The sequence below is a fragment of the Sphaerodactylus townsendi genome, linkage group LG08 (genome assembly GCF_021028975.2).
Source record: "Sphaerodactylus townsendi isolate TG3544 linkage group LG08, MPM_Stown_v2.3, whole genome shotgun sequence".
NCBI lineage: Eukaryota > Metazoa > Chordata > Lepidosauria > Squamata > Sphaerodactylidae > Sphaerodactylus > Sphaerodactylus townsendi.
In genome coordinates this window covers 65,266,256-65,292,276 of record NC_059432.1, presented here as the reverse complement: position 1 = coordinate 65,292,276, position 26,021 = coordinate 65,266,256, and the positions used below count along the sequence as shown (strand labels likewise).

General features: G+C 46.7%; 1 protein-coding gene across 2 annotated transcripts; it reads left to right on the top strand.

Moving 5' to 3' along the window:
• Positions 1-3,656: 3,656 nt before the first annotated feature.
• On the top strand, positions 3,657-25,514 carry R3HCC1L (R3H domain and coiled-coil containing 1 like). Of its 2 annotated transcripts, XM_048506682.1 has the most exons (6): positions 3,657-5,481; positions 20,224-20,399; positions 20,866-20,936; positions 21,063-21,158; positions 22,237-22,377; positions 24,970-25,514. In XM_048506682.1, exons 1-6 carry the CDS (start codon positions 3,682-3,684, stop codon positions 25,023-25,025), a joined length of 2,340 nt encoding a protein of 779 aa, XP_048362639.1. In that variant the 5' UTR covers positions 3,657-3,681; the 3' UTR covers positions 25,026-25,514. The 2 variants fall into 2 exon arrangements, with proteins under 2 accessions (XP_048362639.1, XP_048362640.1); XM_048506683.1 differs by lacking the exons at positions 20,866-20,936; positions 24,970-25,514 and having other exon boundaries at positions 22,237-22,373.
• The last annotated feature ends 507 nt before the right edge of the window (positions 25,515-26,021 follow it).

Genomic DNA, 26,021 nt, shown 5'->3' with positions numbered 1-26,021 from the left:
GGACCCAAGATGGGCTGAGGCTCGCTTCTGATTTGCTGCACGGTGAACATTTGGTCTTATATCTCCACCTGTTTCCCAACATGAACAGTCACTGTCACAGCAGCTCCCAACATTTTTCTTCAATTATTTTAAAACATCTACATGCTGTCTTTCTACCCAGATAGGGTTCCCAAGGTAGCCGACATCAAGGCATTTCGCAATCACACACAACCAAGGAGGAGGGCCAATAAGAGTCTACTGGGGGTGGAGTACACGAAGTGAAATAAATAAGTCTTCTCTCACTGGCAGAAGACAACGTCAGAGGGAGGCAGACTAATCTCTGTGTGTGTGTGTGTGTGGGGGGGGAGTTCCAAGGTTCCAGTGCCTTGACTGAGAAGGCCGTTTCTAAGGTTGCCACTTGACTAGCCTCTAATGGCAGGGGCACCTGGAGCAAGGCCTTTGAAGATGACCAGAGCAGACAGGTAGGTTCATGTGGGGAAAGATGTAGTGGTTAAGAGCAGGTGCACTCTAATCTGGAGGAACCGGGTTTGATTCCCTGCTCTGCCGCTTGAGCTGTGCAGGCTTATCTGGGGAATTCAGATTAGCCTGTACACTCCAACACATGCCAGCTGGGCTAGACACAGTTCTTTGGAGCTCTCTCAGCCTCACCTACCTCACAGGCAGAAGCCAACTGGGAACTGGTACAGGTGGAACAAGGCTGAAGTCGCATGGTTTCTGTGACCCACTCCAGTCAACATTCTGGCTGCAGTATTCTGTACCAACTGCACCTTCCAAACAGTCTTCAAAGGTAGCCTCATGTAGAACATATTGCAGTATGCTTACTTGATGCAGCAACAGGTTTCTGTACTAGAATGTGTGAGAGATACAAGTCACTTTTAGCAGTCATTCCTTGATCAGGCATTCCTGTATTGTTTTTCTTTCTTCGGAGCCAGAGTGGTTCTTTTTCTGAGAACTGGAAATAATTTGTACAGTAATGAATCAGGAACAAAAGGTGCTGTACTAAACATACCACATAAGTGCAACAGGCATACATGTGCTCTATCTATCACACACATCCTCCTGTGAGCACCTTCTATCTGGGCCTCTCAGTGCAGGCGTACCTCCTGCCTAAGTTTTAGATCTTTGTAAGGTCATTTATACGATGCAAGATTCAATATCTAGTCACGATCAGGCATCCTGTTGTGAAGTCCACTTGCTTGGAAAGTGCTTGTAGGAAGGCATTGGTGACACCACATGTGGAATGCTCAGTGCAGCTCCTTCTGCTCCAGCTTCACGGCCATTTGAACCTTAATATAAAGCTGTTTGTGTGATATATTTTCAGAGGCATAGCTGAGAAGAGATGCACCATGCTTAGCACATATTATGGATCTTTTACGACTTGGTTTTTGGGGGCTTAAATCTATCCCTTTCGGTGCTTGTCAGTTTAAGGGTTTATATATTGCACGTATTGCATATCCATAGGAACATGATTGAAAAGAGGAGATGGTACCGCACAGCCTGTTTCTTTCACCCTTGGTATTCATGTAGCTCCTGCCATAGCATTGTTTGGGCATTTCGTGTTGAAGTGAGCGTTATGGAGGGGCATTATTTTCTAAGCTTTGGAGGCTTGATTAATAATTTCCTATGGGGATAGCAAGGGGAGTTTATTGGCTCTTGGGCTATTCTTTTCTTGGGATATAGGTCCTGAGTGGCTCTTATTCAACTCATCTGTGATTTCTTAAATCTCATCTTGATCTTCCTGTGTTCAAAGTACACACATGTGACCTTAGTAGCTTGGACTCCCCTTTCAGGTTACTTCTTACCTGGAAACAGGTATTGGTTGGTCTCTGGGCTAGGAATTATGTGTGGACTAAATTTGCACTTCTATTTTGATCTGTTGCAACTAATTCTGTTCAACTGTTTTATCCTCAAATTTCTTTGACATGCTGTAATCTGATACAAAACGTTGTGTAATCAGGTAGGACAATGAAGATGAAATGGTTAGTTTGAGAAGTAACGTCTTATGTTCTAAATGTAGTGATTTCTACCTCCCTTCATACATACCTTATGTGCCTTGCAGGGCGCTAAGCTTATGACAGGCATTGCTGTGATTCCCTGCAGAGTAGAGGTAAAAATTATTTGGGGCTAGAGATGTGACCGTCTGGAGAAAGGGACCTTCACATCACAACATCTGGAGTCAGGGTGCTGATGCTGTGTAGAGCGCAAGCTTATTCATGCCGGTCTTTGGGAAAAGCAAGGACAACTTTCTATCCAGGATCTCGGAGGAGTCTGTAACAATGCCTCTTTCCTCTCTTGTGCCTTTTGCAAAGCTACTCTGGCTTAATTGGGTGTGACTGCCTTGCTTTCTAGGAAGCTCTGCCTGAAAGGCATTTAAGGATAGAAATAGGCAGTCACGAGGGAGGAGGAAGCTGTCAAAACCTGATGCAAGGAGTACGTACTCACACAACCTATTGATCAAAAAATAGCTAAGAGACTGCCTCTCCTTGTATGTGCCACCCATGTGCCAGATGCCTTCCTCATGTCCCCAAGGATTTGCTGTGCTATCCCCAAGGATTGTTGAACTTTTTTATCCATTCATGGGTCATTTTAGCCACAGCCCAACCGGTATGAAATGTTCTTCTGTTAAGGGTCAAGAAGTTGTCTTTGGTACCAGCCTTTATACAAAGCTCTTTTGTTAAGGGTGATGATAACATATATTAGATGACCTGCCACGGTCCCTCTGTTGGTGAGGGAGAAGGTGAGTCAATAAATAAGAAGATATTCTGAATGCAAAAGTGTTTGGGCTGCATAATTGACCTTCAGAAAAATATTTGATCCAAATGCAGATTAAATGTAAACAATAACATTCAAATAACTGCTTCACATTTGAAAGGTCCAGCACTGGCACAATTAAGGGGCCTTCTACAGAATCAAGAAATGATTTTTTTAAAAGGTGCAGTTGTGATTGGAAAGAGCAATCTGGAAACATGAACAAAAGTGTGATTCTCCTCGAGGCTCTCAAAGGCTGGTGGATAACACTTTAGTGTTCTACACTGCCGGTGTATCCTGCCCTGTGATTGGCTATTCCCTTATTCTTCACTCTAAAGTATATTCAATTCCATTTTTCCTATTGTCTTTGTCTTTTTTATTCTGCTTTATTGCTGAATCTGGCTGCATTAACTGAAACCCTGAATCTTAAAAATGAAAGTAAATAAGGCAAAGCTGCTGTGTGTGTTCTGAGCAGAGGCGTAGCTCCAAGGGATAGGGGGGGCATGATGCCCCTGTGGGAGTGTGGCGAGCGTGTTCCGGGGCAAGGGCGTTCCTGGGCGGGACGGAGCGGAGGATGGACCGGGCGGTTTCCCCCCTTGCTATGCCTCTGGTTCTGAGCTAAAATCTGAATTTTGCTGTTGCAGGCTACATCCAGCCATTGTTGTAATGTAGTTATAACAACAAATCCAAAAGCATGCACAAACACACTTGTTTTTTGCCCCGAGGAAGTTATCTCAACTCATTCTACTACTTGCCTTCTATTTTTCCATGCACTTTTGTTTATTAACTGGCAACGATGGGGGCCTTTTTCCATTCCAAACTAAGCAGACTCCTCATTTCTGTTGTTCCATGTCTCCCCATTGCATAAGTCTTCATTGTTGTATGTGGGCATTGAACTGATTGCCTTGCACTGTTACAGGTGTCGACCCCACTATGCAATCAGATACCGAGAAGACCCGGATACGGCCCAAGAAGCCAGACATGGCCCTGTATGTTCCCAGAGCACTGCGTGAAATTGCAATCTCAAAACCCAGCACCTTGTTGACCACCAGATGTGACGGAGGGGCGAGTCATTGTCCACCCAGGAAGGAGATCATTAAAGAACCTAAAGCAAGGCCAAGTTCCAAAGCTGGGAGAGGCTCGCTTCATAGAGAGCAGCGAGGAGTCCTCTCTCCCCAGGAAGATGAAAGAACTACACCCAGAGACTGTAACCATGTATTCAACCAAAGCATTTCAAGTCCAAAGATACAGTACAGAGTGCAGCCACAGCCCCTACGTAAGCCCAAAAGGTTGCCTTTCCCTGGGTTCCTGGACCCGGCTCCAGCATCACTGCCAAACACTGAAGTAGAGGCATCTCTAGAGGACACCACTGTGCCCCCCACCATCTTACTGGGGAGAATGGCCAGCCTTCAAATCCAGCAAGGTTTAACTAGTGTGGACTGCAGCAGGGAAGAAGAGCAGATGTTTCCATCAGCCAGGCAAGGGGCTTGCAGCACTGAGATGGGCAAGCAGGCAGGAACATTCTTCCTAGACCAGGTAGGGCAGAGTGAGCATGTGCTGCAGTGTGCTAGTGAGAGGCTCTCAGATCAGACAGAGATGAGTGAAGAGAATATGCTGGCCAGGAAGGTGAAACAGCTGAGCAAATGTGATTTGGGACTAACTGGGGAAGGTGGGGAAGACACGTTTGGAAGCTCAGGCAGAGCAACCACAGGCAGCAGAGAGGCACATCAGGATAGTTCATCAAAGTGTTCAGGTGAGAGAGTATCTGATGGAGCAGGCAGCGATAATAGCATTTTAGGGCACATTAACAATACACCTAGCACATGTGAATGCATAGGCAGCTGTGCTCAGATAGAGGTGAATGACAGTAGCATGTTGGAATGTGCTCCTGAGAGCAGCCCAGATGAATTAGGCCCAAAGGAAGTGAGTGTGGCTGAGGAGGCAAGTGGGAGCATTCTGGCTCAAGCAGGAGTGAGTGAGTATAGCACCCTACAGCATGAAGAGAAAAGCACGAGTGGAATATGCAGTCATGCAGCTGAATATGTGTCTGATCAAAGCATGGCTAATGTACCTCAGGGCGTGGGTGACAGCATCTTCGCCCAAACAGCAACAAGTAGCCTAGCAGTGAATGCAGTCGAGCAACTCTCGGGTTGCTCAGAGGTGGCTGCAGGCTGTAACTGCTTAGATGAGCCCTGTGGGAGGCTGGATGATCTGGCCAGTTGCACCGTCAAGGAGGGCGAACTGGGGCAGGTGTGTGGCCATGAGAAGGGGGATGGCTTCTCTCACCACACCCATCAGTGCAAACCTTCTGAATCTGAGGCTTCACTGACAGTAGGAGAGGGCATATTTTCTTTAGGAGTTCAAAATTTGAATGGGAAGCAAAATCCTGAGGCAGGGGCTGCCAGTTGCTTACAGGAATGTACCCCTAAGGAGATGATATGCTTGCCAGCTGCAGAGGATCCCAGGAGCACTCTGGACCAAGCAGAAGCTCCCTGGGGTGGGACCTTATTGAAAGATCCAGTCCAGAGAAATGTGGACATGAGGTTGCGGCATCCATCTGGAGACAGGGCGGAAGGGGAAGCCGAACCAAGTGTGCCATCCGGCTGGGAGGAGCCCACTAGAACCAGTGTTGGTCCTGCAGGCCTCAGTGAGGAGGGCAGCATGACAAATGAGAGCTGGGATTCTCTCTTCAATGATGATGGTGATTGCCTGGATCCACGGTTGCTGGAGGGGGTGAGTACTCTCTTTCAGAACAGAGGAAGGGTCATGATACATTCATGGAGGGACTATGTGCATGAGGGAATGTATGTTTTATGGCTAGGGTCAGACCAATGCTTCTTTCATCTGATCTTGATCAACTGTGTCTCCATGGTATTTATAGGTTGCGAAAAGCTCATAAAATTGTGCCTTTAAAAAACAAAACAATTTAAAATAAAGTTAAATTCACAGACTTTCCATTTACTTCACAATACTCTTCTGTATCTATGAAGACTAGTAACTTGCTTATTTAAATTTTTGAGAAGAATTTTGGAATTCCGAAGAATCCATTTCCATGTTGATGTAACGTTATAAGTCAATATATCTATTCTGTGTAGATTTCCATTTTTTTTGTGAGGTGAAGGGCCCGTGCACTTCATAATAAAGTCAGGATGAGTATGAATACTTGCACAAAGGTCAGAATTAATTCTTGTCCTGGGTGTTCTGCTCTAGGCAGAATTGTAGTACCGCATACCATGTGCAAAGCAGGAACATGTAGTAGACAGAGGAGAGATGGGGATTCCATGCTTTTCACTCCATGGATACATAGTCTCTAGATAACTACATTTATTGCAGAACTCTTGCCTCCTTGGCCTTTCCTAAGGGGTAGAGTGTGGGGAGTGTCCTCAATCTGTCCAAGCCATCTCTGGCTTCTCACCCTCCTCCTCTGTCCATCACCCCAGGCTTCTATTGCCCATGGCTTTTAAAACCCTTCCTAACATCCAGACCTTCCTCCTTTCTGCTGGCCCTTCACTTCTCCAGCATCCCCAGACCTGTCTTAGGCCTAGGGGAATATCTTCTCCTTCAATAGTGGCCACCACAGCCAGATACCCCTTGCCAACAGTGTGAGCCTTGGGCCGCTTTGTTCAGCTGTGTGACAGAACTGCTAGAGCCAATAATCAATCAAAATAATGACTACTATGAGATTCTGGTTGGGGCCTACCTTCTTTTGTTCCAAATCGGGTGAATCATATATCAGATACGTGGACTCAGGAGGTTGTGGCTGAGGGGTACGCCTTAGAATTTCCCAAGATGCCACTTCAGTGTTTTGTTTCCTCTCCCACATGCAAAAACAAGGAAAAGAACCTCCTCACCTAAGCAGCTATCCAACACCTTTTAGATATTCATGTCATAGGGATTGTCTCCCCAACTGAACAACAGACTGGACTATACTCAAACTTCCTTACAGTTCCCAAATGGAACAGAGACTGGAGTGCCATTCTGGATCTCAAATTCCTGAACATTTTCATAAAATTGAGGCACTTCAGATGGAAACCCCCTTGTCCATCATGGAAGCCATGAGACTGGGAGACTTCATGACCTCACTGGATCTTACAGAAGTATATCTCCACATTCCCATCAGAGAGCCCCACAGACTGTTCCTGAGGTTTGCGGTTCAAGGGTGGCATTATCAATTCTGAGTCCTCTCTTTTGGGTTGTCCATGGCTCTGCATGTATTCTCCAAGATCCTTCTTACCCCATAACCAAAGTGAGAGAGCAGGGGATACATGTACACTTATACCTGGACAATCGCTTAATAAGATCCTCGTCCAGGGAACATGCTCAGACATATACCCAGACCACCACCTTGGTGCTACAATACCACACTGCTTAATACATTTTGAGAAGAGCTCTCTGTCACACACCCAGAAGCTGGAACACCTGGTTGTGATTATTTGATCCTCTTGCAACAAGTTTTTCTACCAGAGGCCAAGGCACAGAGAATCAGGGAACTTGCCACATTAATCGTCCAGAGCAGAGAATTTCCTATTATGCAGCTGGCCAAGTTGGTGGGCCTACTGATCTCAACTATAGACTCTATTCAGTGGGGTCTACACGCCAGGCCACTTCAGCGATTTTTCCATCCATTCCAGATAGATATAATGCTGAAAAGGGACAGGACTGTGGAGGTGCCACTTCCAGTAAATTCAGCCTAACATGGTGGTCCAACCCAGCCAACCTGAGCAGGGTCATGATATACTATATAGTGAAGCTGCTCCAGCTGTCCACAGATGCCAGCCTTTCAAGTGGGGGGGGGGAGGGGTCGGTACTAAACAAAGTTTCAACTCAAGGTTGCTGGTCGGCAACAGAAGCCACCCTTCCAGTAAACATCTTGGAAATCAGAGCAGTCTTTCTGGCTCTTATACACTTCAAGATAAAGATAGCTGGACAACACCCTCTACTGAGGACAGACAATGAATGCGGCAAGATGTATATAAACAATTGAGTGGGTCCAGGTCCTCCAAATTACACACAGAGGCCCTGAAGATACTCACTGGGTAGAGTCCAATCTCAGCTCGATCAGGGCTGAACACCTCAAAGGTATGTTGAATATGAAAGCTGACTGGCTGAGTTGTCAATCGATTGACTAGACCAAGTGGACCCTGAAGAGGAATCTGTTTGAACTAATATGCCCAAGGATGGTCCACTCCTGGACCTTTTCACCTCAGAAACCAACCACTAGCTGGACAGATTCTTCTCGAGGTTCTACAGACTGAAGGTGGAAGCGACAGACGTTCTGATGGCCATGTGGCCCCAGGCCACATAGTCCTTCCTCCTGATTCCAGTACTTCCCAAATTACTGAGGAAGTCAGGGAAATGAGGGCCCAAGTTATCGTTGTGGCCCCATAATTGCTCAGAAGTCCATGGTTTACTGATCTCCATGAGATGTCAGTCATCCCTCCATTAACCATTCTAATATCACAGGACATATTGAGTCAGGGTCGAGTCTTACATCCCAGTTCCCAGTGGCTTAGACTCACTGCCTGGAAGTTGAGTGGCAGATATTCTTGGAGACTGGATAATCCTCTGAGGTCACTTTCACCAGCTTAGCTTCTCACAGACCCTCCACAGTCTGCATGTACAATGTCACATGGAAGGTGATTGCTGGGCAATTTGGAAGAAAGTGGACTTCTCCAAACCTCAGTTAATCTCGGTGTTGGAATTTCTCCAGGAAGGGTGAACTCAGGTGTCAGGAGTTCAGCCTTGTAAAGGCAGATGGCGGCCCTATCCACAGTGTTGCCATGTTATGACAAGACATGTCTATATAAACACCCACACTTTCAGAGGTTCCTCAAAGAAGTGTCCCAGATGGATCCTCCATAATTTCACCACTTTCCTTCATGGAACCTCCTTCATGAAACCTCCTCCATGAAGCCATCCTTTGAGCCAATCAGGGATATTCTGGTTCGTTGACTTAGGATGAAAATAATATTTCTGGTAGCCGTCATGTCTGCTTCATGGGTCTCTGAGCTCAGGGCTCTGTCAGAACTGTTTTTTGCACAATTCATAAGGACAAAGTTGTGCTCTCGACAGATCCCACCTTTAAACCTAAGATGGCCTCCCATTTCCATTCTAGCCAGGAAACCAACCTCCCATCATTCTGCCGTAACCCCATCCAGCCCAAGAAAAGACTCTGGCATCATTTGGATGTCAGGAAGGCAGTCAAGACATTATCATCGTAATAGAGAATATAAGAAAAACTGATTATTTATCTCCATCAGCTTCACCCCTCCCCCATGTGGGTAAACAGATGTTGGCAGCAGTGCTGAGCTCTACCTTGAAAGCCTGCATCATGGAGGCTTACAAGGCACAGCGATTAGAGATTCCCCAGGGCTTTATGGCACACTCTGTTAGGAGCTCTGCAACTAATGCTACCCTATGAAATCGAGCCCATGTAGTGGACATCTGCAAGGTGACCAGATGGTTGAGTGTGTCCATCTTTATTAGGCATTACAAACTGCACACCTTTAGTTTTGCAGAAACTTCAGTACATACTGGATACACGATCAATGACCCACCTGAATTGGGGACGCTGCTTTTGGAGGTCACATGCAAGGTGTCCTGCCCCATCATGAGAACGGATCGTTGATACTCACTGTGAATGGTCTTTCTCCTATGGGGACATGAGGACATCTTGACCCTCCTGGGTCGTCATGATCATCTATCCATCTGTACACTGAAGTGGATGTTAAAGCTAAAATTATATTGTTACCTTACCTTTTGCTTCCTGTTCTTATATCTATCATATGTTCTCCTTCACCAAATTGTTATGTCTAATAATAGATAGGCAACTCCTACTAGTGGAGACAGGAAGCAAAAGAAAAATAATGTCCTGCCTCCCTAAAGGAAGGGGTGGGAATCTCCCATGCAAGGTGTCCTCCTGTTCCCATAGGAGAAGGACCGTTCAACAGGAAAAGGACCATTCACAGTGAGTTTCCAACAGTCCATTCTTCTTCAATAGTGGCCACCCCTGCCAACAGAGTGGGTCCTGGGCAGCTTTTGTTCAGCTGCCCTTCTCACTCAGCCAGGCCTTCATCTGCCACCCGGTGGCCTGCTCCCCTCTTTCAGCTTTTCTCTGCCACTTCCTGGCTGGGAAGGCAAGGCCAGTGACCCTTCTTGGCCACACTTGCCTAGGGAACCGTTCAACGCAAGTAATGACTGAGGAGTCAGTCAACACAGAAGTTCAGCAATTAACTAAGGCAGCCGATGCCTGCAGTAGGCAAAGCTCCCAACTGTTTGCTAAACTCAGCATGACTCTGCCTCTGTGACACGAAGAGAAATACAGTCCTCCATTGACAGTATATAAAATGCATGCAATAAAGCAAGGAGAAGTACTGTGCACGGAGTCTGCGTTGCTGTGGAGAGCCATTGTGCTGACCAAGAGGCATGGAGAGATGTACCGTGAAGTTTCATGGAAATGGCAGGTTTTTAATTGGTGCTGGCTTGTTAGCATATTGCCTTGTAATGGTAGTTCTGAATGTATTACAATGAGGCGCTCAGCACGGGTAATGTGCAATCTTGCCTTTGGTTTACAAGGAAATCTCAGTGTCGGCTAGATGGCTGAAAGCCCCTTATTAAAGCTTAAATCAATACCATAAACCCACTACTTTTTGGAGTGACACAAAGGTACCTAAAGTAACAAAGTATCCTAATATTGCTTCAAAGTGCATCCAGACCTGCTTAAGAGTCAGGGTTGAACTGAATGGATTCTGCTTGCTAATAGCTCCTGTGAACCACTGAAATTAACTAAGCAGCCTCATTACTAAGGGTTAGCTCATAAACTATCCTATGCCCCTAGCAACGGAAGCTGTTAAAACTCCACGGGGGCAGCTTTTACAGGAAGTAGCTGTAGGTTCACTGCTGGTTATTCCAATCAGTAATGGCGTAGAAATTAAATCTCCCTTTTGAGGCAGGTAGCCTACCAATCCAGAACCAGCCTAGGCACTTGGCACTTCTTGGCCAAGAGGGACTACATGTTATTCCAGCGCTTTAAACTGAAATGCCAGCACATCAAGTGGAACTTCCCTGCATGGCTTCAGAAGGGGCAGCAGGGGTGGAATTGCCCCCCCCCCCCTTCACCAGGAGCTTTCCACATGGAGCTCCTTCTTCCTTGGTGTGCTGCCAGTTCCACACGTTCAGGCAGAAATAACATGTTATGCACCAGTTCTCAGGCGATCATAGGAACACGGGAACTGGCCCTCCCCCTCCCCCTACAGGTGAGTGTTTACAAATACTAACAACCAGAGTTGCCATAGCTATGTACTGAGTTTAAGAGAGTGAGCTGGGCTTCTTAAGAATTCAGATTCCAAATCAAGGGGAGGACAAAAAAAAATAACATTTTGGACTGAGAAGTAGACAGGATAAGTTTTTGGATGTCAGAAGCCACAAGGAAAGGAAAAACAATTTAGATTATCTGGCAGGACTGTGTCTTTATCTTTCTCTTCTATAACAGTCAGGCTGGGTTGGTGTCACAGGGGGAGCAACAGCCGTGCGACGGAATGCCTGAATATAAACAGGGATGAGGAGGCAGGGAACGGTCCTGTTGCAAATGTGCATTTCGGTGCTTTGTCCTTGGGCCTCATAAACCCCAGGCATGGATTTGGCCTCCTATAGACAGTCTTTTTTCTTATCAAACAATTGTGTTTGTGCTTGTCCTTTAAGTGAGAATTAGTGCCCGCACGCTAGAAAATGCTTGCATTCAAATGAGCCAATTCTGGATATTAAGGGGAATGTATAATAAGCAAAATGGTAGAGGAGGAGGAGATATTCCCAGAAGAACCAGGCAAGGCCTGAAAACTGACTTTCAACCAAGCTGTGGGGAAACCCAGATTACTTAAGATTGTGCAGGGTTATTTTGTGATTTGTAAATTTTTGTTCAGTATTTAATAATGGCTTCTTTGAACAGTGCTACAATCAGAGAACGCCCCCAGAAATAACAGTCTGTATAACATCCTGGTAAGGGATGGGTCCACACAAATTCATTTATGTTATAAATAATCCACCTTTCTCACTTGGACTCAAGGCAGATTACACAGAGTGAGCCCAATTTAATCAGCAAGATGGGACATTCAACAATTAAATAGGATTTGGGTTGTCAAAGCAACCAGAAGTCTAAAAACAGAACTGAAACAAGACTTAAGTCTTAACACATTAAATGATGCAAAATTATTCAATAGGGCAGTGGTGGCGAACCTTTGGCACTCCAGATGTTATGGACTACAATTCCCATCAGCCCCTGCCAGCATGGCCAATTTCCTCTTTTCCAAACAGCATTACTTCTTGGGTGCTGTGTGGTTTCCGGGCTGTATGGCCGTGTTCTAGCAGCATTCTCTCCTGACGTTTCGGTCAGCCGGCCGGGGGGCGGAGCAACGGCGAGCCCTGTCGCAACGCGGCCAACGAAGAGCCCCGCCGCGGCACGGCCGACAAGGAGCCCTCCCGCCAATTGGCCATGCTGGTAGGGGCTGATGGGAATTGTAGTTCCTGAACATCTGGAGAGCCGCAGGTTCCCTACCCCTGCTCTAGAGGGAGAAAAGGAGCAGAGGCCAGAGGGAAAGGACAGGGGAACGAGGAGGAGTGGCGGGCAGACAGAACAGCCCAAAGCCAGGGCGGAGAGAACGGCTGCCAAGGCAGGGGCTGGCAGGGAGGCTTCCCTGCTCGCCTGGCCTAGCGTTCTGCGGACCCTGGGCCACCCGTGGGTGGCAGGGGCATCCTGTGGCTGAGACGGCTGTCTCAGTTAGTCCACTCCCCGGAGAACGGGAGTGAGGCCGGTGATTCCAGCAGCCGGGCAGGGGAAGGAGGGTTGGCAACTGGGGTCCTGGAGGGGACCCCGCCCTGGGCGCAGGACAGTAACCAATATACACTGCATTACAGTAGTCTAGTCTTGATGTCACCATGACAGATAGGCAGATCAGCCTTCTTAGAGTAAGGGGCCATTTTTTGAATTAGGCTGTGTTGAAAGACAACCTTTTTTGCAACTGCATTCACTTGCTTCTCTAGCGATAATATTGGGTTCAGTATGACCCCCAGGTTCTTAACTGAGTTGGCAAGGGTCAGTTTAACCCCCATCGAAAGTTGGGAGTATGACATCCTTCAGGATTTCCTCTTTTCCAAACAGCATTACTTCTGTTTTCCCAGGGTTTGGTTTTAATTTGTTTGCTGTTAATTATTTAATTACAGGAGATAGGCAGCAGTTTAGGACCTCTGCTGCATCACCAGGAGATTTGGTTAAGGACACATAAGGATATAGAGAGGGAGAGGGAGGGGGAGAGAGGAGGAGGGATGGATATGGACATATGTAGCTGAGCATTATCAGCATATTGATTATGGCCAATCCCAAAACTATGACTTTTCTGGCCTAGGGGCTTTACATAAAGACTGAAGATCATGGAGGATAGGGTTCTGCCCCCTGTGGCTCCACAGGATAGGTCCCACACTGATGAAAACTCTCCAGTGGCAATGATTTGAACTAGTCCAATTCACAATCTGATGTCTACTTCTGTTTCCTGGTGCTGAAAGAGATGGCATGGTCCTCTGTGGCAGAGGTGGCAGAGGAATCCAATAGGACAGTGGTTCTCAACCTGTGGGTCGCGACCCCTTTGGGGGTCAAACAACCCTTTCACAGGGTCGCCTAAGACTCTCTGCATCAGTGTTCTCCATCTGTAAAATGGATAAATGTTAGGGTTGGGGGTCACCACAACATGAGGAACTATATTAAAGGGTCACGGCATTAGGAAGGTTGAGAACCACTGCAATAGGAACACCATGGAGGCCTGATCTTTGTTTCCATTTAACCAGAGGTTGTCAACTAAAGCTAGCAGAGCTGTCTCATGGAAAGGGTCTAGAAGGGCTGGTCTGCTGTTGCTGTCTTAATTATTTTCAAACAAGAAGAGCAGAGACAGTGATAATTGACTGCATAATTTTTATATAGGGATTTTTTTTAGTAGTGGACATTCTTTTGGCCACTCTGTATCCTGACTTAGTGATTGATTTATAGTAGATACTAAGGATTTGTTGATGTGGTCTTCACAGGATTTTAGAGGCTAGGGTAGACAAGGATCCAAGGCACAAGCGGGGCATCTATATAGAAAACAGTACTTCAGACTAGCACTAAGAATCCCTCACCTCCCTTCTGTCACCTGCAGTCTGGCCAGGTGCAGCACTGAACTGTGCATGCTGCATCTACAGTCCAATTCAACACTGGACCCTGCCAGGCTGAGCCTGCTGTTTAAAGCTGGACCTATCTGGTGCGGTGGAGGTCTTGGCTGGAAGGGGTGCCCCCCGTCAAGTGGTGCTTAGGGCATGCGTCGTGGCTGTCCCATCCTAGGTATGCCTCTGAGCACAAGCAGTGGTCTTCACAGATCCCAGGAGTTTGTTGACATCCATCATGGGAACTGGGTCAAAGTGGTCCATAAACAGAACAAGCAGAATATTAGGTAGTTCTTCTGTTGGACCTGTGTTACAGTCAGCATCTAAATCAGAGTATCGTTGATATTTTATCAGCAAAATCTTTGCAGAAGTATGACAACTAATTGGTTCTGATACAATGAAGTTTTTGGACTCAGCAGATGTAGTGTTACTTTAAATAATTGGGATGGTAGGAAACTAGCTGATGCAGTAGTAGAAGAGAGGAAACATTTCTTAGCCACTGTCACTGCTGCTTCATGGGTCTCACGGTGAGCTCAATAATGTGATCTGTCAGATTCAGTATGAGTTCTCTGCCAGCACCCTTCTAGTTGTCTCCCAACCCTTTTCAGATCACTTAGTTCCATGGTAAACCAGGAGAGGTCGTAAAGGGATGACCTTGTCGCTTCAAGGAGCTTCAAATTCCACACTCCTACTACAACCTCAGCAGGGCACCTGTTTTGAGTTCTAAAGTCCCCTGGAGTGTTCTGGAATCCAGTAGGGGTGATAAGCCTTCATGGGTGGACCATGGGTGGACTCCTTTTCTGCAGAGTGTTGGAGCCACATTGACCTTGGGTTTGAGTGGGTAGTGACGACCCATGGTTTAGAGCAAACCTCTATCCTTGAAATGAAACCTTTTCTCAAAGATTCAGAGCCAAGATTAGGTCTGAGGTGTAGCCTTTTTCACATGTTGGACCAGTTATGATTTAGGAAAGACCCAAGGCAGACAAACTCTTGGGCTGACTCTGGTGAGATACCATCCGCATGAATGTTGAAGTCCCGCTGAGCTATGAATGTGGTGTCTTCAGAACTGTATCCGGGGCCACCCCTACCAATCTGGACAAGGTACCCACCAGAGACTCACTCGCATGGCCTGCAAACAAGCAGATGCTTTATCTACCCTGTTTGGTGGCATGATCTTATTTTAATCTCACAGACAAGACTTTAATAAAGATAGCCTGCTCATTGGATGGCAGGAGTATCATGCTGTAGAAAAAAATAATAACAAGGAACAGTTTAGAATATATCCAGTCCAGCTGTGTTTCTTTTCAGCATTATCACTCATTATCCTGGGATAAGTCTTTGTGTATATTTCCATGGCTTGTGAATGTTTTCCTCCTGGAATTGGCGTTTGGGGTTTTGATTCTTTCCCCTTAAGACACAGTGAGCTTGTGCCATTGCAATTACATCAACACACCGACACATACTTCCCCCCCTAGCCCTACATTTTATTTGATGTGTCCCATCTCTTTTAAAGGCAGAGAACCTTCAGACAAGGTTGTGAAATAGTTGGACTACGGGGTCATGAAGTGGTGAGGTTTACCATCTGCTGCATGAAATTTGCCGACAAAGTTAACAGGATGAGTATAATAGTAAAAAATCGCTTAGCAGGTGGGGAAGAAAGCAAGAAAATGCTTCCATAGCAGAGGTGAAACAATGGGACAATAGCCAGGAATAAGTACAGTGGAAGACTTTTGTCCTTTCCAATTCCACTAATGCATGTCTCTCTTGTACTTCACCAGCTATTTTGTATAAAGAAAAAAAAACACTTGGGTTGCCAAGAATGAAAATCAGGTGCCACCCAAGTGACAAATATTGGTATGTGGTGTAGCTGCCTTTCATGAATAAAAGAAGCAGAACATATTTTAAAAGCTTCTGGGAAATAACATCTGCTGGGATGTATTTGTCCTAACAATTGCTCCTGAACTTACTGCAGTATCCACTGCAGACATGCCCCTTCTTGGGTCAATTTGCATGTATCTTGCAGCAAATTACTCACAGAGGTATACTAAGCTACTTCAAGAACTTCCTGTGTCAGTTTAAAACGCTTCTCCTTTAACTGCTAGTGCAAAGTTTGGGTATTAGAGAAGGAGAGATGCTGGGAAAATGTGGTGAAAGTTCACAGACAGGATTCCTGCAAAAAAAACCCCAGAGTTTGGCTTCTGCAGTTCTAGCCCTGTGGTTGTGTTGATGCAGATATGCACTTATCCATATCTTCCTGCTTGTGTTAAAAAAGAAAAATAAGGTGAGATAAAAATAGACAAAAAACCCTGAGAAAACAACTATTGTCTAAATAAAGCTATGTCTGTGCTGTTGCTTGCCCCAGTGAGAAACTTACTCTAATTCCTTGTGCCAAGGTCAGTATAACTCATTGTGCTACGTAGGAATCAGTTCACTGTGATTGGGGAGTGTGGAAGTGAGATTGCGGAAGAGAGCAATAGATTTTTCCAGAGCCCAGGGAAGGTACTTTGCATGGTATCATGGTTTGAACATCAGTGCAGGGTGGAAGAGCCCTGTTTTTAAGACAACAGAGACTCTACCTATCTTGCCAACCCTTGGGATTGCCTGGCAGTGCAGTGCCAAGATGGGGTGCCATTCTCCCCACTAGCTCAGTATCACCCATAAAGACAAAAAACCCTGTCTGGACTAGCCTTCGTCAACATCAGCTTTTTCAAAATTACCTGCCTCACTCTCTTCCTAAAGGGAGACAATGCTCCAGTTTAGGAAAGCCAGTTTCCATCTCTAGCTGTGGTCTACATGCCTCCATGAAAAAAAGAGTATGCTACTATAATTTCATCAAGGAATTCCTGCCAGAAATACTAATCTTATTTTTCTAATTTCTGACTAACCTTTCTCAAGGCCACCTTCAAATACATTGGCATTGTCTAGAAACTGTGATTGAGTCAGCTTCTCTCTATCTCCAATCACACTCTGGCTTAGAACATTAAGTCAAGTGTCCAGTCAAACTCTGCCACTTAAGTATCCAAACACTTAAGTGTCCTTCTCTTGGATCTCCTCCGGAACACAAAGGCCCTCCTTTGTCCCGGAAAGATAGCCTCTCTTAGCATGGATAGAGGGCCTGACCTTTTCTGTAAACCATCTGCCCACCCTGCAATCAGTGCCCAGTACTTCTGAGCCTGCCTTTGGTTCAGTTGTGCTGTGTGCCTTCTGCTTTCTATCCCACTTCCTTGGATTCTAGTGCAGGCACTGGACTCTGCTTTTCTGGACCCCCTCTTCAGGAACAGGTAATTATATCCTTGTTACCCTCCAAATCCCTTGCTTTCCCAAAGCTATCCCCTCAATTCTATATACATTCTAGGACTGTATGAACTCTCTGTTTGCTTTGCTTTGTCTACTTGTACATTTATTATTTTTATTTCCTTAGTAACATTGTTAATCTTTTACTCGGTTCTCGTGCTGATTTCTTGTGGAGACCCATCCCCATAAACGATGGCAACAATGATATCGAGCTTGCCCGGCCTCTCACTACATTAGGTCTGCCCTCCGCTAATTCCCCACTCTAAAAGGGGGCGGGCCCCATCATTTCAGGTAACAGTTTGAGTTCATGTGTGTTGGGAACGGAAGACCTACTGTACTCGTTGTAGATATTATAGTTGGGATTAGGTGTATGCGTTCAGAGATTTCAAATCTAATACAATGCACAAAGTTCCCTTACTTTCCAATGAGAAGTACATGATATGATACTATACAGGGAATTTCAGCTATTGTTTCTGTTGGGAACTATCCAGATGCACATCCATACTTGAAACAATAGTGTTGGAAGGGACCTCCAAGGTCATTTAGTCCAACCCCCTGCACATCACAGGAAATTGACAGGTTACCTCCCCTCACACTTCCAGTGACCTGTGCTCTATGTTTAAAAGAAGGCAATGATCGTGGAGGACTGAGTATATTTTGAGAAGGCACTGTTGTGCCTTCTATGGGCACAACAGTGTAGCATTTTCTTTCTGCCTAGTAATTGTGACTGTCGATTGTTGTTAGGGTACTGACAGTCTGGAGAGGGCAAGGGGAGCATCAGGGAGTTTCTCCCTTTTGGCAGCCCCCCACTTTCCTTCAACAAGGGAGGCTTATCTCTGAGACAGCTGTGCTTGATCTTCGCTTCTCTGAAGCCATGTAGGTATTCTTGTTTTCATTTCACAAAATCAGGATAAAAAAGCAACGAAAAAATAAAATCAAAATCAGATCCTGAAAAGGCCATCCAGCCCAACCACTTTTCTTTTCACCCACCCATCATCTCTCACTGAATATGGCTAGGTGATGTACATATCCAAATTAGGTGGGGGAAACCCTGTCATTTGTAATTGAACTCTGAAAATCTCCCTTCAGTGGTTTCCCCCTGTACCCATAAGCAGCATAGCTGTCCTCTCAATTGTGTAGTGCACTGCAGTGTATTCCTTCATTCACCCGTGGAAAACATGGAACCACTGTAAATAATGTATCTCTAAAGAAGATCGTGTTCAGGAAAAGACTGTGTTTGCCACTGGGGATAATACAAGTAGCCAGTGTACATAGGGTAAGCTATAGTTTAGCACGGGTGCTCAAGAGGACACATTCCCACCTCATACTGAAACGCCTGTAACTCCTCTTGGGCTAGGAGGCTTCGCCACCCAGCCCTGTGCCTCTCCATTTTTCCAGTTCAAAAGCTGAGCAGGAATCTGCGGCAAGCTGCCCTGCATGCCTGGAATGCGCACGGCTCAGATAAATCTTTGGAAAGCGTTGAGCCGTGGCAGACAGTCTTCATTTCCTGTGTCCTCTTGCTCCCTGCTGCCTGTGCATCCGCTGGCAGAACCTTTCCCAGCACAGGACAACTCTTGAACATTAGCGATCTCTGGGAAGGAGGCGGAGAGCAGGAGGCTGGGATTGTGTTAATGTGGCACAAGGGCGCGCAGTTCCTGTAACTGACCCAAGGCAGGAAACACCGGCATTAATGGGCTCGCTTTCTCGGCGTGTGAATCGTTGCTGACATATTTGCTGTAATAAAAGGCCGTGCATGAACTGCTTCGCTGGAAACACATGGGCTCTAAATAGCCTCATAGTAGGCGCGTCGTGGTCAGAATTAAAGTTTTGCAAGGATCAGTGTTGCATGCCGAGCATTAAGCTCTCCCTCCTCTATTAGGCATCATAAAGCATTTTCCATACTTTGTGAAATGCCGTGCTCATTCTCATCACCCCACTATTCAGTAGGTGGCCCCCAGCCATCTGTGTCACCTCTTCTGCACCCAGTGGCTTGTGAAGGGCAGGGGTGCTCATGCAGAGTGCAGTCCATGGTCTCTGATAGCCTGCTTCGCTACTCAACATTGCAATTGCCGTACTCCCTCATGTGTTTCTAAGGTGTAGAGCTGTTGCAATCTGAGCACTAAATTTCATAGTGTCTAGATTCACCGCCTGGTTTCTGTTAAACCTACAATGGCACACACTCTTTGATGTCCCTCTTGCTGCAGACTCACCCCTTCTTTGCCCTTGACTGGTGGCTGCATTACCGTGTGGAATTTACTTTGACAGCACTATTGTGTTTTCTGGTTCAGCATCTGCTAGGGTGCAGTAGCCACGATGGAAAAGACAGGTCTCCTCCACATGCCACACTGCCTTGCTCTCTGTGCCTTTCTGAAGGCTGCTGTGTCTGGGTCTTTGCCTCTTGTTTCCCATGCTTCTCATGCTCCTTCTGGTCTTACCCGTTTAGCTACTGCAAACATCATATCCGCCTTGAATACTGAGTTACAGTATGCAGCTGCTCCTGGAGTTGATTGGGGTGTAGCTAGTCTCTCCCGAGGGGTGTTGAACGGGCAAGACGTGTACTTGCTGAGCGCAGAAGCTCACTCCAGCTTTCTCCTCTAGAAACGAGGGGGACCACCTCCCTGGACCTGGTGAAATGGCAGAGGGAAATGTTAAACAAGGGAAGTATGCAAGCAGCAGGAGGCATCTGATCAATAATTCCCAATCTCCCATGAGCCATCAATCCTTCTCCAGCGCATGAGCCCCTGGTCCCATCAATCAGCCAGTGCACCAGCTTCAGGGCTGCCAAAAAAGTCCAGAGTGTTTGGCTGAGAGAGGACATGTGTGTGATTTTCATTTGCAGGGTGGGGATCTGGTGAAGGGTCAGTTCCTTGAAAATGACAGCTGTGTATGTGGGGAGTTGCATGCAAATTTGCGTTCTGCTTTGAGAGGGGTAGGAGGCCCTTCTGATGTGTCACTTTGCACATTTGGTTGACTGTCACTCATTGCTTTCTCCTCCAGCTGTCTGGCCATGCCTCACCTCCCTCAGGATTTCAGGAGCCACGCTTTGACTACTACCGCCACTCTCCAGCTGATCTGGACCTGAGCGAGTCCAAATATCCACACGTCATTGAGATCTATGACTTCCCACCAGAATTCCGCACAGAAGACCTGCTGCGTGTTTTCTGCAGTTACCAGTGAGTAGTATGACCCATTTCCCACAATTACAGCTTCTCCTTTGTGCTAGTTTTGAGGGTAGGGGTAGAGATAAGCATGAGAAATTTTTACATCTTCCGAGATTTCCTTTCCATTGCCTACTACCTTGAAGTCTTTACCTTCCCTTCCCCATCCCTCTGCTCTGTATACATAATACTGCCCCATAGGTGTGGAGGCATTCCCTGACTCAAAGCCTGTCGCACCTGCCTTGCTCCAAAGCTAACCTCCTATGCCTTGGTATGGCTTACCATTGAGGGAGTGCTGTCCTGGCAGAGCAGATAACCTTTCTGCCCTCTGGTAAGAAGTTGAGAGCGCAAAGATACAGCTTTCCCCATCTTATTAAAGGTTCCCCCCAGGAAGAGGAGAGCTCTATACTCTTTTTTCTTCTCCCCCACCAAGAATGGCCTGACATCCCCAATTTCTCTCTCTTTTGTTCTCTGCCATCAGGAAGAAAGGCTTTGACATTAAATGGGTTGATGACACGCATGCACTGGGTATCTTCTCCAGCCCCTTTGCAGGTAGGAACTTTAGCCTGGCACCAGGGGGTGTTCTTGCTGGTTGGAAAGGGGGTTTGTGTGCAGCAGGCAAGAAGTCTCATCCATTTCATCGTATTACCCAAATAATCTCTGCTTCTCTTGCTACAGCTCAAGATGCTCTCAGCACCAAGCACCTGATAGCGAAAACCCGTCCACTATCACAGGCCACTAGAGCTGCGAAGTCCAAGGCCCGGTCCTATGCTGGTGAGGCCAGAAGGGATACTAATCTCTACATTGCCAACAGAAGAGGAGAAAGAACTTGTTTCTCGCATTTTCTCTGAACTCATGCCAATAGCTTAGGGTGGGGAGGAGAGAAGGGAAATCAGCTGGGCTTCTGGTCACCTACCAGCGCCTGCAGCATGGTCGCCAAGACGCCGCGACGCGACGCCGTCTGTGCCTTTACACGTCACTAATACTACCTTGCTTTCGCAGTTTGCTGCATCTTCGCAAGAGGTAGCAAAATTTCCAGGAACGGAGATCAAAAGAGCCTGGATGTCAGCTGATCATCTGGGAGTTGGCTTCTGATCCCCCCCCCCCCTCAAAAAACAAAACAAAACTTTGTTCAATACACAGAAAATTTCCCCATCGGAAGATCAGAGCTGGAATTGTAGCAGGAGCCCCAGCCCAAGCCCCAGGCATCAGTTTCTGATGGCTGCTTCAAGTAACTGCTACCTAGCTTGCCACATGCCTGAATGGGTTGTGAACAGCCCATCAATTAATTGGGTGCCTGATCACTGCTGGTGAACGGAAAGTGAGCCAAACTGGCAGGAATTCGAACATCCTTGCTGCTAGTGAATGGCAGATAGATCCCTATTGCTAGTGAATGGTGCAGGTAGGTGACATTTTAGACATTTTGTCATATGGTTTTCAGTGAATTAGATACTCCTGTTCAACCTAATCTGTGATCCTGCCAGTGCTTGCACATATTAAATCCATCCAGTTGTATTCCCTCTGTCATTGTTTCAGGATTCCACGTCCACTGTGATATATTTTTGATGCCTACTTCTACTCTAAAACCAGTTAATACATTACATCTGATATGGAAGGCTTCATAGAGGTCTCTTTCTGCTGCTTTCTACTCTTGGTGTATCTGTGGCAAAGGGAAGCTTCACAGCTACAGCTGCTGTTTTGCTCCTTCTGTCATGGCTTGTATCTTTTCAGGCAGCCTCTGCTTCAGCAAAGGGGATAACCTTTCATTCATTTCCTCTTCACCAAGGAGAACAACGAATCGTTCTGGGAGTCAGTACTGAGCCTTTTTGCCTTTCCTTCCCAATTTCTCTAGAATTCCTGCAGCCAGCCAAAGAACGCCCTGAGACTTCAGCTGCTCTGGCCAGGAGGCTGGTGACAGGAGCCCTTGGTGTGCGGAGCAAGCAGAGCAAGGCAGAACGTGAAGCCGAGCGCCAGCAGTTACAGGCAGCCCGAGGTAAGTCATAGGAGACACACTACGTTTAATGGTATGGGGAAGACAGGAGTTAATGTTGTGCAGAGCAGTCTGTAAGGTGTACTGATCCAAGCTTCACTGTTGTACTGTATTGTGTTGTATTTCCTTGGGGATTTCTAATGTCTTAGTCCAAGGCTGCTGCTCTCTCACTTACTGCCCACATTCTGGGAACCCCTGGGGAGTCCTCCTGGCCTAGCTGGCTGCTTCAGAGTAGGATGACAACTCATCTGAACCACCTATGTGTTCTTCCTGGTATCACACACTTCAGGGAATCTCCTGGGCTCTGCTTTCTGGATCACGACATGTGCCTTGCTGAAAAATGCAAGGGTGTAGAACAAGGGAATCACCCTGTTCTCAGATTGCATATGGGAAAAGGAGTGCCCTCACTGCACTCAGCTAGACAGTCTTCCCATTCACTGCTGTCAAAGTAATGCACAACAAAGTGGAATAAAGGGGGCTTTGCTGGGGAAAGTCTTGTGCCCCCTTCCCATCATGCTTTGGGATACAGGAAGCCTCCTGACAGATGACTCCTCCTTGAGTTCTTCCGCTGTCCCTTGTTTGTTGTATCCATTAATGGCTCTGTCCCTTTCTGTTGGGATGGCAGCTGGCTCGCTGCCTGGCCTTCGGCTGCACTAGCCAGATAACAGTGATGGAGCGTGCTGGCCTGGCTGGAGAATGCACCACTTTGCCCTACTTGCTTGGAAACCGTAATGAGCTCAGTAAGGTCTTTGCACGTTCCCAGGATGTCTGTGTCTTTCTCCACTTCAGTCTGGATACAGCAGTCAAAGATTAGAACATCCCTCTCAGCCCCATGTTTGTTTGTTCAGCATCTCTGAGAATTTTAAAGAGATTATGTCTTGCAACGTGGAATACACTCCAGGAATGGGGGCAGAGTCATTGAAAAGCCTTTATGTAGAGGGTGGGAACAGAGTTGAATAATTGTCCTGAAGCAGCAGAATCTCTGGAAATAATCAAATATATTTGGACAGATCAGTGATTGAGGATGGATGGCCTTTTATCTCATATGTTAATCCTGGGAGACAGAGAACCTTGAGGCCAAACTAGACAATATGCTGGAGAGTCCATGTGCGGCGCTCCCAAGCCCTTTTTCTTTGTTAATAGTAGTGGAGCTAGGGTGGGACTTTCAACTGAGACCTATTCCCTTCCACACCATTTCCCCAACCTGGAATGACCTCATGGACACCATGTTTCAGATTCTCAAAGGCCCTTCGGGCAGAAATTATAATCAGAAGATGATAATTAAGCAAGTAAATATTTCAGCTGTCTTAGATGTCCAACTTCCACTGTCTTAGATTCCTAACTTCCAAAACAAGCTTTTTGCACTTCAGAAAGGTGTGGACAGTTGTTTGTTAGTTCAGCTGATAAATTTCCGTGTGATTGATTTGATTTCCTGCTTTCAGTCTCCCTGGATAATTCTGTTCAACACAACAAACACCTTCCCTTTACCGTGGAATATTCTCAAGAAGCCCCTCCCCGCCAAAGCCAGTCTGCTAGTCACTGCCCAATTGTTCTTTGCCAGCTGGAGTGTGAGTGTTGATTACGTTCGGTCTCTGTGACATTCCCGGCATAATCAGAAGTTAATAAAGACTGCTTTCCTCCATAGCTTCAGCGTTAGCATTTTGAATAGGATCTGACTCCAGCAATCAGTGCAAACGCTTCCATTGCCATTTCTGCTGCCAGTGACAACGTGTGCTTTACAAAATGAACTTTTCACATACAAGGAAAGCCGAGGTCACTGTAGCCTCGTGTTTGAGCAGGTGGCTTGGCTTACCATATCTTCTTTTACTGTGCTCAGGTAATATCTTTGTAGGCTGTTCCTTCTCATGGCCATTTGAGAAGAGGGAAAGATTCTCATTCTCTGTTCCTCTTTCCTTGGCAGTCCTGGGAAGAAGCCAAAGGTGTCCCTGGATTAATGAGAGTAGTCCTCAGCATTCTTCAATGTATTTTAGGGTCAAGTGAGAGGAGATATGGGCACAACTGGCCCTGTTTGCCAGTCACTTGGGGAGAAAAGGAACTTGGGAGTTAGGGAATGAGATAGTGCAGTGTTCAACTTTGGACGCTAGATGGTACTCCAACCCAAACTACTGCTCTGAGATATAGAACTGAGAACCCGGTCCAGCTGCAGGAGGCAGTATAGGTCATGCACAGGAACAGCTAATTTACTTTAATTGCAGCTGCCAGCTTCTTGGTGTCTGTGTTCCTCTCAGCCCACTGGCCTCTCCTTGGGGTCACTGAGCAAAATCTCTGATGCTAGCAAAGGTGAAATGCAGCTCACTGGAATGTTGGATGGATTCATCCGGGTACAGGAACATACTGATGAGGTGAAGTCAGCACAGGGTGCGTTGTCCTGAGTGCCAGCAGGGCAGTGGACCACAGTTTTTTGGAGACAGCAGTGTGGCATGCCACAGAAGCAGGGTTGGCATCACAGCCTTAGTAGGCCAAGGGAGAAAAAAAGCATCAGCGTACCAAAGATGTGGTGAAGGTTTGTGATCTCATCCAAATCCTCGGCTTCCCACATTGACCTCCCCATTCACTGTCACTCTCTCCTTGCAGAGCGGAAGCGGCTGGAGGCCAAGCAGAGGGAAGATGCTTGGGAAGGCCGTGAGTGAACTAACACGACGGTGAGGTGCAGATGCATGACCAGAGGTTACCCTCAGTGGTGCCGGATTGGATCTCCAGATGGTCTGGGTCCTTCAACAGCAGAGAATTTCTGCCATTCCCTTTGGGATGAGCAGCAAGGTGTATGTCCTTGCTCACAGCCAAAATGTGCTTTAGCAGGAATGTGTGGCCTCAAGCAAAGATCCCTCTAGGATGTTTCTGTGGCCCCTGGCTAGTGGGGTTGGAGTGCTTCAGATTGCTTCAACGTGAGTTTCCATGTGGACAGCAGGCCCAAAGACCTGTGGCTTACCGAAGAGGTTGTGCGTTACAAAGCGCAAGTGCTGGAGCCTTCCTGGATGCTGTGCCTGCCCACACTGTGAGCATCGTATGGAGTTTTCTGAGACTGTGCTGACTGAGTTGTGGCAGCTGTTTGAACAGACCAGCAATAATAGCTAAACGTTCATTGTTGAATTTTGCTATTAAAGTACCTTTATTTTACATATTGCAGTGTGTCACGTCGGCAGCTTGACGTCATTTATTTGCTTCGTTTTTGTACCCAATCTTTCCCCCAAAGTAAGATATAATATTCCTGCCTTCTCCATTATATCCCCATAACAGCACAGTAACGTAGATCGTGCTGAGAGATGCGATTGTCCCAGGGTGACCCAGAAAATGTCCGTAGTAGAGTGGGGGTTCAGAGCCCGGTTCTCCCAGGTCCAAGTTCAATAATGCGGCCACTTACTGTTTTCTAACTGCAAGTTACTCTTGGATTAGCCTATGAATTCTTCGTGCTGTGAATTCAGCCATGGTGGTGGTATTCAGGAGCTGCCATCACTGTGGGGGGATTGGATTGCCTCTTGGTTTCTCCAGAATCTTCAAAGTTGGGATGTCTACTAGTCATCAGCATCTGTCACACAGGGTGATTGTCTGCTTGTGCCGTGGTAACATCCTGAAGCAGCTAAATGTGGAGTTCAGAGAAAAGGCTGAGGCTAGGCTGAGATAGAAAC

What these genes read in the sequence shown, in the direction of transcription:
- R3HCC1L (XM_048506682.1), top strand. Translation starts at nt 3,682, where the DNA reads ATGCAATCAGATACCGAGAAGACCCGGATACGGCCCAAGAAGCCAGAC. An exon ending in ATCCACGGTTGCTGGAGGGG is followed by an intron (nt 5,482 to 20,223) that starts GTGAGTACTCTC and finishes TTTCTCCTCCAG; the next exon opens with CTGTCTGGCCATGCCTCACC. An exon ending in CTTCTCCAGCCCCTTTGCAG is followed by an intron (nt 20,937 to 21,062) that starts GTAGGAACTTTA and finishes CTCTTGCTACAG; the next exon opens with CTCAAGATGCTCTCAGCACC.